The 16542-nt window shown below is 32.8% G+C and overlaps 1 protein-coding gene across 2 annotated transcripts in view; it reads left to right on the forward strand.

Annotated features, from left to right (window-relative positions):
• Positions 1-6547: 6547 nt before the first annotated feature.
• The window catches only part of LOC117918729 (flowering locus K homology domain-like), an 18107-nt gene continuing 8112 nt past the window's right edge, over positions 6548-16542 (forward strand). The window contains exons 1-5 of one of the 2 annotated variants that reach the window (XM_034835583.1): positions 6548-6695; positions 8585-8854; positions 12094-12331; positions 12852-13000; positions 13929-14204. In XM_034835583.1, coding sequence (XP_034691474.1) covers positions 8597-8854; positions 12094-12331; positions 12852-13000; positions 13929-14204 — 921 coding nt within the window. In that variant the 5' untranslated portion in view covers positions 6548-6695; positions 8585-8596. Of the gene's footprint in view, positions 6696-8584; positions 8855-9694; positions 9864-12093; positions 12332-12851; positions 13001-13928; positions 14205-16542 lie in introns of those variants that run through there. The other variant, XM_034835584.1, reaches the window with a different exon arrangement.

Raw genomic sequence — 16542 nt, forward strand, 5'->3', positions numbered from 1 at the left:
CAAAACATTTCAGAATGTGCATGTAACGCCCAAGTTTTTTTTTAAAGGGTAATTTAGGAAATTCATAATAGTGACATTAAATTAATTAATTAATTAATTTAATAAAATGGAAGAGGGGTGAAAAGGTAATTTTACGAATAATACCTTAGATATAAATAGAAAATTCTCTTCTTCATGTTCTTTTCTGAATCGCGTTCCTGTTCGCAGAGAGTTTCCAGAAAACGTGAAGTTGAGATCAGATTTCAAGGTTTGAAGAACAAACCTCTATAGGTAAGATTTTAACCCCTAAATTATTATTTTAGATTCATTAGTTAATTTCAAGCACATTATCAGATAATGGGATTTTGAGGTTTAGGACTAGACTTTGTGTCCCAAATGCTGGAGACTTAAGGAGAGAGCTTTTGGAGGAAGCTCATTGTTCTAGGCTTGCGATCCACCCAGGAGGGACAAAGATGTACAAAGATTTGAGACATAATTATTGGTGGTCAGGTATGAAGCGAGATATTGCGCAATTTGTGGCTTAGTGTTTGGTATATCAACAAGTGAAAGCTGAGCATCAACGACCAACAGGGTTTTTGCAACCACTTTCTATTCCCGAGTGGAAATGGGAACATATTACTATGGATTTTGTGACTGGGTTACCAAGGACATTAGGGGGCAATAATGCAATTTGGGTGATTGTTGATCGATTGACAAAGTTTGCTCATTTTCTACCTATGAAAGTTAATTTTTCTATGGATCGTTTGATTTCTCTTTATATTAAGGAGATTGTGAGAATGCATGGTGTACCTGTTTCTATAGTATCTGACAGAGATCCTCGTTTCACTTCCAAATATTGGCATAGTTTACAGAAAGCATTAAGTACTAAGTTGAGTTTTAGTACTGCTTTTCATTCGCAGACTGATGGTCAATCAGAGAAGGTAATTCAGGTCTTGGAAGATTTGTTGAGAGCTTGTGCTTTGGACCTAAAAGGTAATTGGGATGATTATTTGCCCCTAGTGGAATTTGCCTATAATAATAGCTTTCAAGCTAGCATTGGGATGACACCTTTTGAGGCGTTGTATGGTAGGAGATGTCGATCTCCTGTTTGTTGGGATGATGTTGGAGAGAAGAAACTTTTGGGGCCTGAACTTGTGCAGTTGACTATTGAAAAAGTCTCTTTAATTAAGGAAAGATTGAAAGCAGCACAAAGTAGACAGAAGAGTTATGCTGATAATCACAGATGATATTTGGAGTTTGAGGTGGGTGATCATGTTTTCTTAAAAGTTTCACCTATGAAGTCTATAATGAGATTTGGAAGAAAAAGGAAACTCAATTCTCATTTTGTGGGACCATTTGAGGTATTAGAAAGAGTAGGCACTTTGGCTTATAAAGTGGCCTTGCCCCTAAGTCTATCTAAGATTCATAATGTATTCCATGTTTCGACTTTGATGAAATATATTTATGATCCCTCTCATGTTGTGGAGTTGGAACCTATTCAAATTTCTGAGGACTTGACCTATGAAGAGGTACCCGTTCGAATTGTGGATGTGATGGATAAGGTACTACGACATGCTGTTGTCAAGTTGGTAAAGGTCTAGTGGAGCAATCATAGTATCCGAGAGGCCACTTGGGAGTTAGAAGAAGAGATGAGAGAAAAACATCCTCAATTATTTCAAGACTCAAGTATGTCAAGTTTAGAGGACTAAACTTTTGTTAAGGAAGAGAGGATGTAACGCCCAAGTTTTTTTTTAAAGGGTAATTTAGGAAATTCATAATAGTGACATTAAATTAATTAATTAATTAATTTAATAAAATGGAAGAGGGGTGAAAATGTAATTTTACGAATAATACCCTAGGTATAAATAGAAAATTCTCTTCTATTCTTTTCTGAATCGCGTTCCTATTCGTAGAGAGTTTCCAGATAACGTGAAGTTGAAATCAAATTTCAAGGTTTGAAGAACAAACCTCTATAGATAAGATTCTAACCCTTAGATTATTATTTTAAATTCATTAGTTAATTTCAAGCACATTAGATATTTTTTGGAAAACCCAAATCTAGATTAGGGTTAGTTTATTATTATTTTTATTCGTTTTAATAAAAATAGTGAAAATTTAAGATTTTGATTTATTGTTGGAATTTGAGGAAATCTTAAGTTTTTTTTAGAAAAAAAAAATTTTCTATGAAGATTTCGATTTAGATTAGGGTTAGTTTATTATTATTTTTTATTCGTTTTAATATCAAATAGTGAAAATTTAAGATTTTAATTTATTGTTGGAATTTGGGAGATCTTAAGTTTTTTTAAAAATAAAAAATAAAAAAAATTGTGTGTACTGGTTGCATGCGTGTGGGAACTATGCATCCACTTTTTTTTTGTAAGGATTTCATGGTTGAAATCTAATTGGTGGATTTTCACATACTCTATTATTAGACTTTGATGGATACTTGGGGTATGTAATATTTAATAGTAGCAGAACTCCGTATTGTTAGACTTTGATGGGTACTTAAGTATTGAGTACTGTATTATTTAATAATGACATGACTTTGTGTTATTAGAAACAAATTAGGAATTTATTAATTTATTTAAATAAGGAATAGATTAGTTAAATTATAGATAAATAGTAATAGTTATTCCTCTTATATTTTGTTAGGTGAAGAGTAGATTTTCAGGATTATTTTCTCTCCAAAGTTTTTGAGGACTTCTTTTGAGGTAAGAGAAATTAATGCAATTGTTAAATTTTTTTGAAACAATTTATATATATATATATACATTATTTGAAAACGTTTGAGTTATATTCTGTTTTATGCATAGATCAAATCTGTTTTGCATGAAAAGTATATTAGAATTTTATATTTTGTTTTTGACAAATAAATGTGGAGATATTATATGTTGTAAATTTGAATAAATGAAATAAATGTTTGACTCTGGTTTGTTTGGTTCTTATCAATAAGATATAATAGTTGACTTTTAGCCATTGTCAATGGGATATAATAGTTGACCTTTACATTTCTTGGTGGAGAATGTAATTGATTTGAATCCCAGCCTCTAGGAGTTTCAGTTAGAGGTTACTAGTACTAGTAGTGTTTGATTCCGTCCACCTTAAAGGAACAATTTGAGACTAGCCACCCATTTGAAAAGTCTCACCTAACTGGGCACCCTTTGATGTTTGATGACCAGAGTAAATAAATTATTGGAATGTTTTGACTGAATTTGATATGAAAATGTTTGAATAAGAAATAAATGCATACAGTTAGAAATTTTGAATGTATTGGCAAAAAAAAAAAAAAAAAGAACTCACAGGTTTATGCAAATGATTAATTACAATATCTCATATTTTGCAAGTGAGTTTGAAATATTTGATCCATGGACTGCATTAATATTCCTTATTAGGCTGTGAGTTCATTCCTATTTGTTGACTACTTTTCAGGTACCCTTAGTTCGGGTGAGGAGTGATGGCTAGGCTGAGGAATGATCATCATTAGGATTTGACTTAGGATTTTATGTTGGATTTTGTTTAACTGTTAGTTATGTTCATTTGAATCTTTTGGTATTTGGAAGCTATTTGGATATTGATCCTTTAAATTTTGTGTTAGTTCAAAGTTGAGTTTTGGAGATTTTGAAACTTGTGTTAGTACTTGAATTATTTAAGTTTGCAAATATTTGGACAATGGATTTTGGATATTGAATGTTTTAGTATTGAAATCGAATTTTTAGGATTTTAGATTTTGTTCCGCTACTCTGAACAAGTGTTTGGTAATTGGTAACTTCCGATTACAAGATAATTTTTTGGGTTAGGTCACATTGTAAGCCTTAGGGTTTGAAGTGTGAAATGACCGTCACACCCTTGGAGTGGCTCTTGGGACGTGATAGTGCACCTTCAAATAGAATTCAAACCAATTGTATACTTATCATTTGAAAGTTAAATCTTTAAGGGTTAGATAATCAAGGCCCAGTTTGGCAAAGTTAAACACTTATTCGGAACTCAAATATAAAAAACCAACTTTTTTGGCTTATTCTCCATGAAGTTATTGAATGCCCAAGTATAATATAAGTTTTTTTTTAAAAAAATATTATTAACCAAAACATTGAAGGGTAGATCAATAAATAGGGGGAGAAGTCGAACCCCGAGATCTCTGTTAACCAAAACTTTGATATCATGTCAGATAATTATTTTTTCTAAAAGCTTACAAGTAATTAAGAACTGGACCTACAATACGTATCATGCTTTGACAAGTAGAAGTGTGGGCTTGATTTGCTAAGAATGTAAAGGTTTTCCTGGACATGCGAAAGGGGAAAAACAAGGAAAATGAGAGCAGAAAAAAATCAGCGGCCTTGGTAGGAATGGAACAGTCAGTGGTCAAAAGGAAATAAAAACAGCCATAGTGGGTGCAATGAACTCAGAATGTGCCCAAGAATAAAAAAAGTGGTTGTGACTTTGATTCCTCGTCTCAAATCCACATGATGCGTTTACACACCTTTTCGTTTAAAGAAATAGGTAAAGGAGACTACAGCACTTGGATGCGTTTGGGATGCGAAAATATGAATAGGAGTCTTAGTTTGGTATGCAAGAATATGAATGAGAGCCTGAGTTTAGAAATGGGGATGAATTAAAATAATATGACAAAAATAGAAATAAGATGGTTATGGGGTGTAGAGGAAGAAAAACATGGTTAAGTGGAATGCATTTATAATAAGATGGTTCCCACTTGTCATCAACAACAATTTCAACCATACTTGATGAAATTGCAATACCTTATTTCTTTACACATCACTCTTTTCAACAAATGGGTTTTCTATTTCCCCTTTGAGTGGCACATAATTATACCATATTATAAAATTACTTTAATGATATGTTGAATGTTTTAAACAATAGAACACTCCATATCAAAGGGTATAAGATATATATATATATATATATAAAATTTGTAGTTGAACCTCAAAATTTCATTAAGTAATCGAATTGAAGTCAATCAGTGGTAATTATTTTTTCTTTCTTCCAATTGAAAAAAGATTGGATTATGTGCTATTTTTCAAATGTTACTTTGATGGAAAAATATTTTCAAAGATTGAGTTTCTATTCTATGTAAATTCTATTTTCTTTTCTAAAAAGAAAAACCCTGGTCTCACCAATCCTTCAATCCTTTAACAACCCCATTTTAGACTATATTCTAATATTAACAAAAACTCCAATGATTATATTGATTTCAATTACACTGATTATGAGTAACTAGTAAAAAAGATTAATTAGAGTTAGAGTCTTAAAACAAGAAATTCATTCAAGCAATTCTATCTAAGAATATAAGCTATTGTAGTAAGTGCTGGCTTGTCATTTATCTTGACCTTGTTTAACCTTTGGCCCTAAATCCTTAATGTTAGAGTAAGCCCTCAAAAGCAAAAGGATTTTTGGAACATGTATTATTTATTAATAATACTTGATGGGTGGATTGTAATTTGCACACAATTTCTATTATTATTATTTGTCTTTATTGTTATGAACATTTTATCTTAATAAATTGCATCATACACGACGTGTATGAATGGTTTCATAAATGATACAAAACATAGGGTTCTTACTACTTGATATATTTTACAGCAATTCACGAGTTTAGGCGCAATAGAGGTTATAATATATTTTCTTTTTAATCATTGGATAAATTATCTCAACCATTAAAGTGGGACATGAAAGTTGTATGTTGCACTAATGTTTGGATCAATGATTGCTTTTAATGCCATAAGGAAGTACTCCTAACATGATCATATATTCTCAACATCTTAGGTGTTCATTAGCTCAAATAGTTGATATGAAACATCTTCAAGACAAACATTAATTATCTCTAACGAGGGGATTGTTATATATAATAATACAATTTAAACGGGTTAGTTGATCCAACTTGACATTTAAGTGGACTCAAGTGATCATTTTTAATATTTAAATTGAATTTGAGTTAAGAATTTTCAACTTAAACTCAATTTTGATTAGGTTTGAGTCAAAATTCAAATAAAGTAAGTTTAACTTGATATAACAATATATTTTATAAGATTTTTATGGTATATTGTCCTATACAATTTTTTTTTTCTTTTTAGATTATTAAGAAAAAATATCAATTTATGATTATATAATGATTAAGTGTCAAAGAAGATGAATTAGGATTACTATTATGTTTTATGCAAGATTGTTAAAAGAAATATGTTTGAATCATAAAATAATTTTTGTGTTTATTATCATTTTCATAGATGTGCTTAGAAAGAAAACTATATTTTAAAATTTAAAAAAAAAAATCTCTCCCCTTCTTATATATAGCCTATAAAATAAAATTGAAGTACAATTCAATATATATATATATATATATATATATATATATATATATATTTTACAATTACAAATTGACATAACTTACAACGTTTTTTAATAAGACACTTGTCAAAGTTGTGAATTCCCCATTTGCCATATTTTATATCAATATGATGTGATGAATAAATGAAATTTGGCACCCAATTTTTATAGTAAAATCCAGAAAATTGTTGTCTATTTTAAATTTTTAAGCGGAAGACAAAGATGCTATTCAGTTTATCCTAAAACACAAAATTTTCCCTCAAATATCAAAATACCCCTCTCTTCACTTTAAAGCCCATTCCATTTTCTTGTGGCGCCGTCTGTATCGCGATCTCTTTCACTCCCTCTCTCTGACATTTTCATAAATATTCTCTGATTTTGTAAGTAAACGAAACCTATTTTCAATATTGGGGTTTAGTTTCTCTCTATCATGTGCATTTTCTTCTTTTTTTTTTATTTCTAGGGTTTTATTCTATTCTGTACATGGTTTCTTCTATTTTTGTTGTTGATTTGCCCGCTGCAATTGTCTCTGACATTTTTTAGGGTTTTTTTTTTTTTTTTAATCTTTCCATAGAAATACCGTGGGTATGAAGCATTCGGTGGCTTTGGTGACTTAGGGCTTGGTTTTTATTTTTATTTTTGGTTTCCTAGGCTTTCTGTTTGGTAGTTGGAACAGTTGGGGAAAAAAGAAAAAGAAAAGAAAAGAGAAGAAAGGCAACCCTTTTTTTTTTTTTTTTTAAAAGGTGAAATGGCAAATTTCTGGGAACATGCCATGTTCAGTTAACAAACTGAAATGGGAAGTACCCTTTTGATGCTCATGAAAATGGATCACAAATAAAATAAAATAAAATAAAATAAATCAGAATGTAATTTTTGGAAGTGTGTTTGTAACTGGGTTTTTTTAAATGTACCATTACTTTTTGTTTTGTTTTTTTTGAATGAAGTCGAAGACAACCTTAATGTCTGCATATGTTGCTTTGATTTCAAAATGCTGGAAATCTTGTCTCAACTATGTATTTATGTTGTCTGAGTGATTTTTGGTTTAAACCTTAAATGTTTAAATCCATTCCTCTTGTTGTTGATTTGTTAGATCAGAAGTCAGAGGTGATTTAATGTTGAGGAAGTAAAGGCAACATGTAATATGTACTTTTTTTTTTTTTCCTGGCATCTACTCGCGACGATGAAGTTATTGTGAAGGATATAATAATTAATTCATTGGCAACTCATGGCTATTTTCTTACAGCAAATAATATGAAAATTTTTATGCACTAAGGGATATTTATTTTGTTATTTATCTGTACTACTGTTAAGCAGTGAAACCAAGTGGGGTGCCAATCCTTTTCAAGTTATGAACTTACTTAATGATTCTCTCCCTAACTTAGTTAGGATTATGATTAAAAATAAAAATGGTAATTACAATGATTGTTAAAAAGGCACAAAGATGCACCACTATAGTGTCTGGAGACATCCCTCATTCTTTTTGATGTGCTTGGAATCTTGCATATTTTGGTTCCATATGTTAGAATTTTGGATCATATTTGGTGACATGTGTTCAAACAAAAATGTTTGCATGTCAAAATTTCTAATGTTTTATGCATTACACATGTGCCTCCTAGGTTGCACCTCACTTCACTGGAGTGCTGCTTGAGGTCCAACTCATGCCTAGGCCTCAAAGCTTGGGTTTTAGGGGGCCATAGCTCCTTAAATGCACCTTGTGCCTTTGAAAAACTACAGTAGTTGCACATAATGGATCCTATAGATAATTCTCATTCATTCTGTAACTTTTTTTCAAATTACTTTTTTCTCCTTCTGACTTCTCATTCTCATGATATGACTTGTTACATCATTTCTTTTTTTTTAAAAAAATTTATACTGACATGTGATGCACTTTATGCACGTAGTGTGTGTCCAAGCAAGTTTTTCTAAAACATCGTCTGTCTTTTAAAATTATTTAGCTTGATCACTGGGGGAGGGTATAACTTTATCATTGATGGAGTGGTTGTGGCTTATTAAACATTAGGGTTGTGAATGGTACGATCCAATCTATTCTATGCTGCTTGTTTTTCATTTGCATGGTTCATCCCTTTAAAGAATTAATTAACTTGTTTCCTCATTGCATTCTTAGAAATGGAGAAGTAAGTGGATATTGTGTATTGTTGAAGGCATGGCCTTTTTTGGGCAAGGGTGGTGCAGGTGTTTTTCTTTACTTATTTTGTGCTGGATTTGAATATGCATATTGATTAGTTTCACTGGGTTGATTTATGTCTAGTAATTGTTTTCTATGGCTGGGGAGAATGTTGATGAGCTTGATGAAGGTGGGAATTGCCATCCTCCAGAAAAACAGGGACTCAACAATGGTTCAGGGGGGGGAGAAAAGTGGCCTGGATGGCCCGGAGAGAATGTTTTCAGGATGTTGATTCCTGTGCAAAAGGTTGGCTATATAATTGGTCGCAAGGGTGAACATATCAAAAAACTTAGTGAGGAGACAAAGGCTCGCATAAAGATTCTCGATGGTCCTCCTGGAACATCTGAAAGAGCTGTGAGTTTCTACCTCAACTTTTATAGGTGTTATATGTATTTCTTACAGGAATGGAAAACCTAATATTCCGTGCCTTGTTGATGGTGTTATGGTTGTTAGTCGATTAAGTTGTGCTACCGTACATGAAAAGTCATTTTGATGTATTCAGTTTTCCTTTTGTTTTTTTGTTTTTTGTTTTTGTTTTTGTTTTTGTTTTGTTCTATTTTTTTTTTAGTTTCTTTAAAACTATCTCTTGCAAGAAGTGTTTCTTATAGTAGATATTTGCAATCCACACTATGAAACTGTTATTTGATTTGATTTATCCATTTTATTGTGTTTAATTGCTATACAGTATTAGCAATTTTTAAATCATTTTTCAATTTTCTGATTTATTCAAAAATAGCATAAATTATGTCTGGAATTTTGTATTATGCAGGGAATTATTATAAGTTAATTGGAAGAAAAAAACACTAGCATTTATTAGCTGTTTAACTCCCATGTTTTAGCAAACTTGTTTCTCCATTTGTTTTTATGAGTTTTTTTTTTTTTTTTTTTTTTCCTGTTATAATTTAGAACTGTAAGGGCAACATGATATAGGAAACTCTTAATACCACTTTCTGGCAACTGCTGTTTTGATTAAGAAGGAAAAGCCATATATTGTAACTGGAACTTTGTAAATGAATAGCAGAAGGTGAAGAATGTCAACAAATAGAATGTGTTCACCCTCTGAAGTAAAATTGTAGTCAAAAAGTGAACTGGTAAAAAGATAACAAGATAAAAAAATTAGAAATATCAACTTAACTAAAGGTTAAATATAAAGAAACTGTCTTTTGTCACAATGACCAAAATGAGTGTGTGCAGGTTCTACAACCACCTAAGGCAACAAATCAATGACCAAAGTGGCTTCAATTTAGAAGAACCAAAGATCCAGAGTGCAGGGATCAGCATTGAGTATTACAAGTTCTTCTGACTTAACAATCAGAAATACATTTTGCGGACATCGGTACCAAGAAGTTTTGCACTGTATCTGGTAATTTCAGAACTTGGTCAAATGGTGTCTTGCCTCACCTTGTTAAACTCTTTATAAGAAAACTACCATAATTCACACTAATATGATGCAGTATGACTAAATAGCTTCTGAAATTTTCCCCACATATTCCTTAATAAACATAAACAGTCAGTTGAAAATTTGGTAGTGTAGCTTTTATAAAAAGATATGGTGGTACAGACAAGCTGGTATGGAATAGCAATGTTAAAGGCTTATTTTCAGTCAGATCCTTTATGATGCTTTGAATTTGGGAGATGCAGCCATCTACCTACCCAAGCTGATGTGGAATCCTGAGGCTCTTGTAAAGTTGGTTTCTTTGTTTGGGAGGCAGCATTGATGAAAAACCATGGATAATCTCATGAGAAGGTCGAGACTAGTCAATATGTGTTGTCTATGGAAACATGATTATGAGTCTCCACATCCTACTCTTGTGCACTGTGAATAGGTTTCTGAGCCATGGCTTGTGATTTTTTCTCTAGTAGGAGCATCATGGATTCTCCTGCATTCAGTTAGAGAGGTGCTGCTTTGCTGGTATGGGGCTTTTGTGGGTATGAAGCATAAGATGGTTTGGATTTCCATTATGCCTATCCTGGACTATCTGAAAAGAGTGCAAAAAATAAAAGATTTTTGAAGGACTGGAACATTCTAATTTTGAAGTGAAAATGGTCTATTAAGGACCTTGTTTTTGTGGTCCAATGGGAGGCAAAACTCTTCCCTTGTTGAAATTTGTTGATAGAATGGTTTATTGCCTTTTTCTCCAGGCACAAATTTGTATACATGGTATGTACATCTTGGCATCCCTTTTTTGAGAGGTGCCTTTTCTAGTATACTTATCTTGTTGCTTATTACGGATAAATAAATAAATAAAATAATTATAATAACAATAATAAAATAAATATCATTTTAAGATATTGTTCATGTGATATTTTAAACAGCTAAACTTTAATTTATAGAAGTGCTTTAAGAATACTTTAAGAAAATTGAAAGGCATTGCATTTTCAATTTTCATTTTTGTTATCTCTAAGTCATGTGCTCGTATTATCATTTAAAATGATAGATGTACATGAGTGTGTCATTGTATGTTTTAATTGAATGGCTTTGTGTGTGTTTATTTTTTTCTCTTTGAGTTGTCCTTTTTATTTTTATTTTTTTCCTTATGGAATGAGTGCTGAATAGGTTGATAACTGGATGTTGATATTAACTTCATGATTTATGTACTTCTAAATGCAAATCTCCAGATGTTTTTTCTATTCTCAAGGAGCTTTCTGGATTGTATTCTGCATGTTATTGTGATTTAACTCGAATGAATTTCAACTGGATGTTGATGATAACTTTATTATTCATGTACTTGCAAAGAGTGATCTCCAGATTTTATTTATTTTTGGCTATTTTCAAGGAGCTTTCTGTTATCTGATTGCTTTTATTTATTTGTGATTTAACTCAAAGGAATTTTTCAAGGTTTGCTTTGGATTGCCTCCATATGTTCAACATACTGAGTGTTCAAACCTGCATTCTTCTTAAATTTATTAATGTGATGTTCCTGAAAGAAAAAGAAAAAAGAAAAAAAAAAAAAAAGAATCTGTAAAACCTATGTGTGGCAAAGTTTGATGCTGGGTGTTCATTTTACAACTTCCCTTGCAATATCATTATATTGTCACCAATTAGAGCTTCTGTGTCATTCATTCAAGGAAGAGAATTATTCTTATCATGAAACCATCTGGTAAAATGAAGTTTCGATTGAACTTTCAACAGTTGGGTCTTTTCATGAATTTTGTTACATGCAACTGGGTAAAATTATTGGGTTTTGGTGTAAGTGCCAAAGTTGTTTGATCTCCATATCTTAGTACTAGTGACCCAACTAAATAATCTAATTTCCATTTTCAATCCATGTCCTGGGTCAAATTGAACTATATTACTGAGATAAACGCCTAATGCTAGCCTAAGGTTACTTGCAATGAACTAGTTTCTTTATTTTCTTTGTTGGGCACATCTGTTGGGTGCATATGTTATCAACTTTACCCCAAAATTAATGAACAATGATATTCTTGTTAACTTTTGGATAGGTTAAAAATGTCACAAGAGGTTACAATAGATTTTGGTTTTTTACTCTGCTTTTTAGGAAGAGAATCAGCTACCTGCTGTGTTTTAAGTATGAAAAATGGCTTCATAATGCCCCTGACTAGACTTTTTGATGTTTTTGCTCTTTTGAAAGGTAATGGTTTCTGCGAAGGAAGAGCCTGATGCCCCAATTGCTCCTGCTATTGATGGTTTGCTGAGGGTTCACAAATGTATTATGGATGTAGAGAGTGATGTTCCATCAGCTGCAGGAGTTATGGTTTCCACCAGGCTTCTAGTGGTGGCTGCGCAAGCTGGAAGTTTGATTGGAAAGCAGGGTGCCACCATAAAATCTATACAAGAAGCTTCTAATTGCATTGTTCGAGTTCTTGGAGGTGCTGTTCTTTTGAAACACTATTTTCTATGAAATTGTGTCTGAATGTTAGTTGCACAAAGAGAATAGAATTTCTTTCCATTTGGAATTGTTTTTCCTTCAGCTTTTGCTTTTCGTTTGTAAATATCTTTTTGCAAATTTGATGTTAGAATTGCTATCTTTTCTTTCATTATCTATTGTTTGAGTTAGCAACATGTTCCCACTTGTGCATTGAAATTGTTTTGTTACTGTCTGATGCATGTGCAACGTGTAAAGGGGCTTAGCCTTGAGGCCTAGCTCAAGTGGCAAGAGATTGGGGTGGGGATGTGGGAGGTCCTAGGTTCAATCCCCATCATGGGTGAAAAAATGTTACTTATCTTTTATTTAAATAAAAAATAAAAAATCAGTCATTGAAATGCTTGTTTCCTGGGCTGAGAATTGTATGGCACAAGCTCTATTCTACTTTTCTAGATCTCTTCTGGCTATCATATCTGAAATGATGTATGAACTGCTATTCTCATCTTATTAAAAAATTTCTGCAGAAAACCTGCCTCTTTTTGCTCTGCAAAATGATACTGTTGTTGAGATACAAGGGGAGCCTGCAAGTGTGCACAAAGCTGTTGAACTAATTGCATCTAATCTACGGAAATTTTTAGTTGATCGCAGTGTTATTAAAGTATTTGAAATGGAAGTAAGTTTGTTCTTTTCATCTGATTTTCTGGAGTTTTGATTCTTAAAGAGTGATAGTCATATGGGCATAAAGCCAATGGGAGGTTGAGATCAGCCTAACCCAAATTGGGCATGAAAAGCTCAAATGAAATTTTTGATGAATTTGGTCCCAAGCCTAGGTGACTAACCTGCTTTCTTCCCTAGGTCTACGTATACACCCAATCTTAATTCCAATTGAAAATCTCGAGCGCACTTTAAGCCACTAAGCTTTGGGTCATTCAAACCCATTAAACCATTTTTCTTCCTATAAATTTTTAGTTATATTAATAACCATAGAAAAATGGCACAGGACTTGGATTTTAGAGTCCTTGCATCACTTGAATATCATACTAATACTTTTTGGGATAATTAATATCATTAGAAAAATAAAAACTAAATATGATTAAATTTTTGTTGAAAAGGATTCAAGGTTTCCTTTTCTAGATTTCTATTGTATGAGATTTTATACCGTTATGAATTGTAGTTGGATTTGACTTTTTGAACTAGTATACACTCATGAACCTTTTTTATTATACTATGTATAGAGGATTGTGTACTTCTTGGAAGGATTTCTCCCCCTTTTTTGTACTTGATATTTCAATGCAATAGAATTGATGTTTCAGACTAAAAAAATAAAAATAAAAACTTAATAATTGATTTACTCATTGTTTGGGAAGGTGCTTTACAACCCCATCTAGTTTGGTTCCTAAACTGGAAATCATATTGGTTGGGTTTGAATTTATTCAATGATTGTGTTGGAAGTTGCTATCCCTATGTGGGATTTAGCCCCTTTGATCACCAGATAGTTCCTATTAAATTATTTTGTGATCCCTAACATATATGTGCATGTACAAAGTGCATCAATTAATTATTTAAATGTGCTTATATTTGTAAATATTTTTGGTCATCAGATGCAGAAGCCAAATACTCAAGGGAATGAGAACATGCCCCCTCAACAATCCTGGGACCCTTCTCAAGTCTTTCCGATAAATACTGGTGGTGAACCTGGTTTTGTGCCTAATCTTCAATATATGCAGCCTCCATATCAACTTGACAATTATTATCCACCACCAGCCCAAACTCCTTTGGACCAGCATCATCATCATCAGGGTCCTCCTTATGGAAGAGAAACAGCTGCAGGAGTGAGTTCACCCAGTTTGACACCACAACAATCAATTGTCAACAAGGTGATATTTCTATGCTCTTTTTTCTTTTTCTTTTTCCATTTTTTTTTTCTTCTTCTTACAAGCAAAAAAAAGAATAGGCACCAACAAGCAAGTGAAAAAAGAGAAAACAAAAAACAAGCTTCCTCTCCTTACTTGGAGCTAAGCCTGTCATCAAAGCCTAGCATGATTAAGAAATGATCAACAATACTTATTTATCCAAAAAAAAAAAGGTCAACTATGTGCACTTTGACCCATTCTGAAAAGATATTCATGAAATTGGATTTGATTGCTTGGTCTGACTGCTTGATGTCTTCAAATGATATCATATTTCCTTCCATAGATTCCAAACAAGCACGAAGGAATGACCCACGGTGCCTTTTTTTTTTTTTTTTCCTTTCCTACAAAAGATTCATGTTGACTGAGAAGGATTCCTCTTACTGTAGAATGCAGCACCTAAGCCAATCCAAACAGAGAAAAAATCAACTGCCAAAGAATGCTTGCTTTAGGGCAAATAAAGGAGTAAGTGATAATTCGATTCCTCATCATCTCTGCACATTAAACATCCATTTGGCAATATCCATCCCCTCCTTTTAAGCTGATCAAGCATCAAGATCTTTCCTTATGTCACTTCCTAAGCAAAGAAACCTACCTTTGTAGGAGCCTAGGGATTCCAAACTGTACTTGTGTGAAATGGCTCCCTTCTAGCCCAGGCTAGGGAGGCGTACAAAAATTTAATGGAGAACTTGCCACTTTTGGATATCTTTTTTTTTTTTTTTTAATAGGTAAAAGGAAATTGTATTACAAAATACACGATGTATACATATACAAAAACCAATCGAGGCAAAAACAAAGCAACCGCACCCTACAAGGATCTAACCAATCCACAAAATCTATCAAAGAAGTAATATTATCCCCTATGTACACTCTAACCCAATTCCAAAATAGATACAAGAAAGAACTTTTAATTGTTTGATTTAAGCTTTCCTTATCCACAAAAGCTCTCCTATTTCTTTCCCTCCAAATGAACCAAAAAATGTATAGAGTAGCAACTTTTCAAGTGTTTTTCATTTTTTTGCCAACTGAGAAGCCATTCCAACTTAAGAGCACCCCTCTCACAGAAGAGTGCATCACCCATTGTACATGAAATAGGGCAAAAACCTTCTTCCACAATATGCTTGCTTTTGGACAGTGCAAAAGAATATGATCTCTTGTTTCCTCTTTAGCCTTGCACATGTGTCATTTGTTTGGCATCTTCCATCCCCTCCTTCTAAGCTGATCCTGTGTTAATGTCTTAGCCCAAGTTGCCTCTGAAGTGGAAAAGCTAGCTCTTGCATGGGCCCAAGAGTTCCACGTTGTACTGTATAGGAAAAACTCTGCTCTCCTACTTGCCAAAGAGAAGTAGAAGGACTGAATTGGAAAATCTCCTTTCTTAATCCCCCACCAAACCATAGCGTTATTAGTACCTGTTGAGCTATAAATAGAATAGGAGAATTTCTTTCTCCTATTATGTTAGTTTCCTATTTCTGTAAATAGATAGGTTTATTAGTTTCCTATTTCTGTATATAGATAGTTTTATGATTTAGAAATAGGTTAGTTTAGGAATAAGTTAGTTTCCTATTATGTCTCTTGTTTCCTATTTCTTCTCTTGTAATCTCCTATATAAACCGTGTGTATAGTCAATCTAATAGAGAGAGAACTTATTATTTTTCATCCCATATTTCGTGTCATGGTATCAGAGCTGTAGGTTTTTAAGACCTGGGCATCATTCTGGCCTTCATAGCTGGATTTTTTTTTTATTCACGTGTTCTTTTACCAGCCTTCATTGCTATTGATTTTTTTGTTTCGTGATCTGCCTTAATTCCAAGAGATCAGGTTTTTTCGTGGAAGATGTTGGAAAATTCAGGTACACCTTCATTCTCTTTTTGCATAAATGCCTCACATAGAGTTTATGATGACTCTTGGATAATAGACTCCGATGCCACAGACCATATGACCTCCAAATCTCGACTTTTCAATACCTATACCCCAAGCCCAAGTAACAAGAACATTGTAGTGGCCAATGGCTTTTTAGTTACCGTTGCAGGTTTCAAAGACATATACATCACACCTACCCTTATTCTTAAAAATGTCCTCCATGTACCAAAATTGTCGGCCAACCTTGTTTCCATTCAAAAGCTTACCCATGATCTTAAATGTTATGCTATTTTTTTCCCTTCTTATTGTGTTCTTCAAGAACAAGGCTTGGGGAGGAGGATTGGACTTGCTAAGGAAATGAGTGGTCTTTACTACCTTGAATCATCTCAGAAAACTAGTAATAATTTGTCGTTGTCTCTTCTCAGTTCCTCAAATAGAGATACCA

Source organism: Vitis riparia, chromosome 7 (assembly GCF_004353265.1).
Source record: "Vitis riparia cultivar Riparia Gloire de Montpellier isolate 1030 chromosome 7, EGFV_Vit.rip_1.0, whole genome shotgun sequence".
NCBI lineage: Eukaryota > Viridiplantae > Streptophyta > Magnoliopsida > Vitales > Vitaceae > Vitis > Vitis riparia.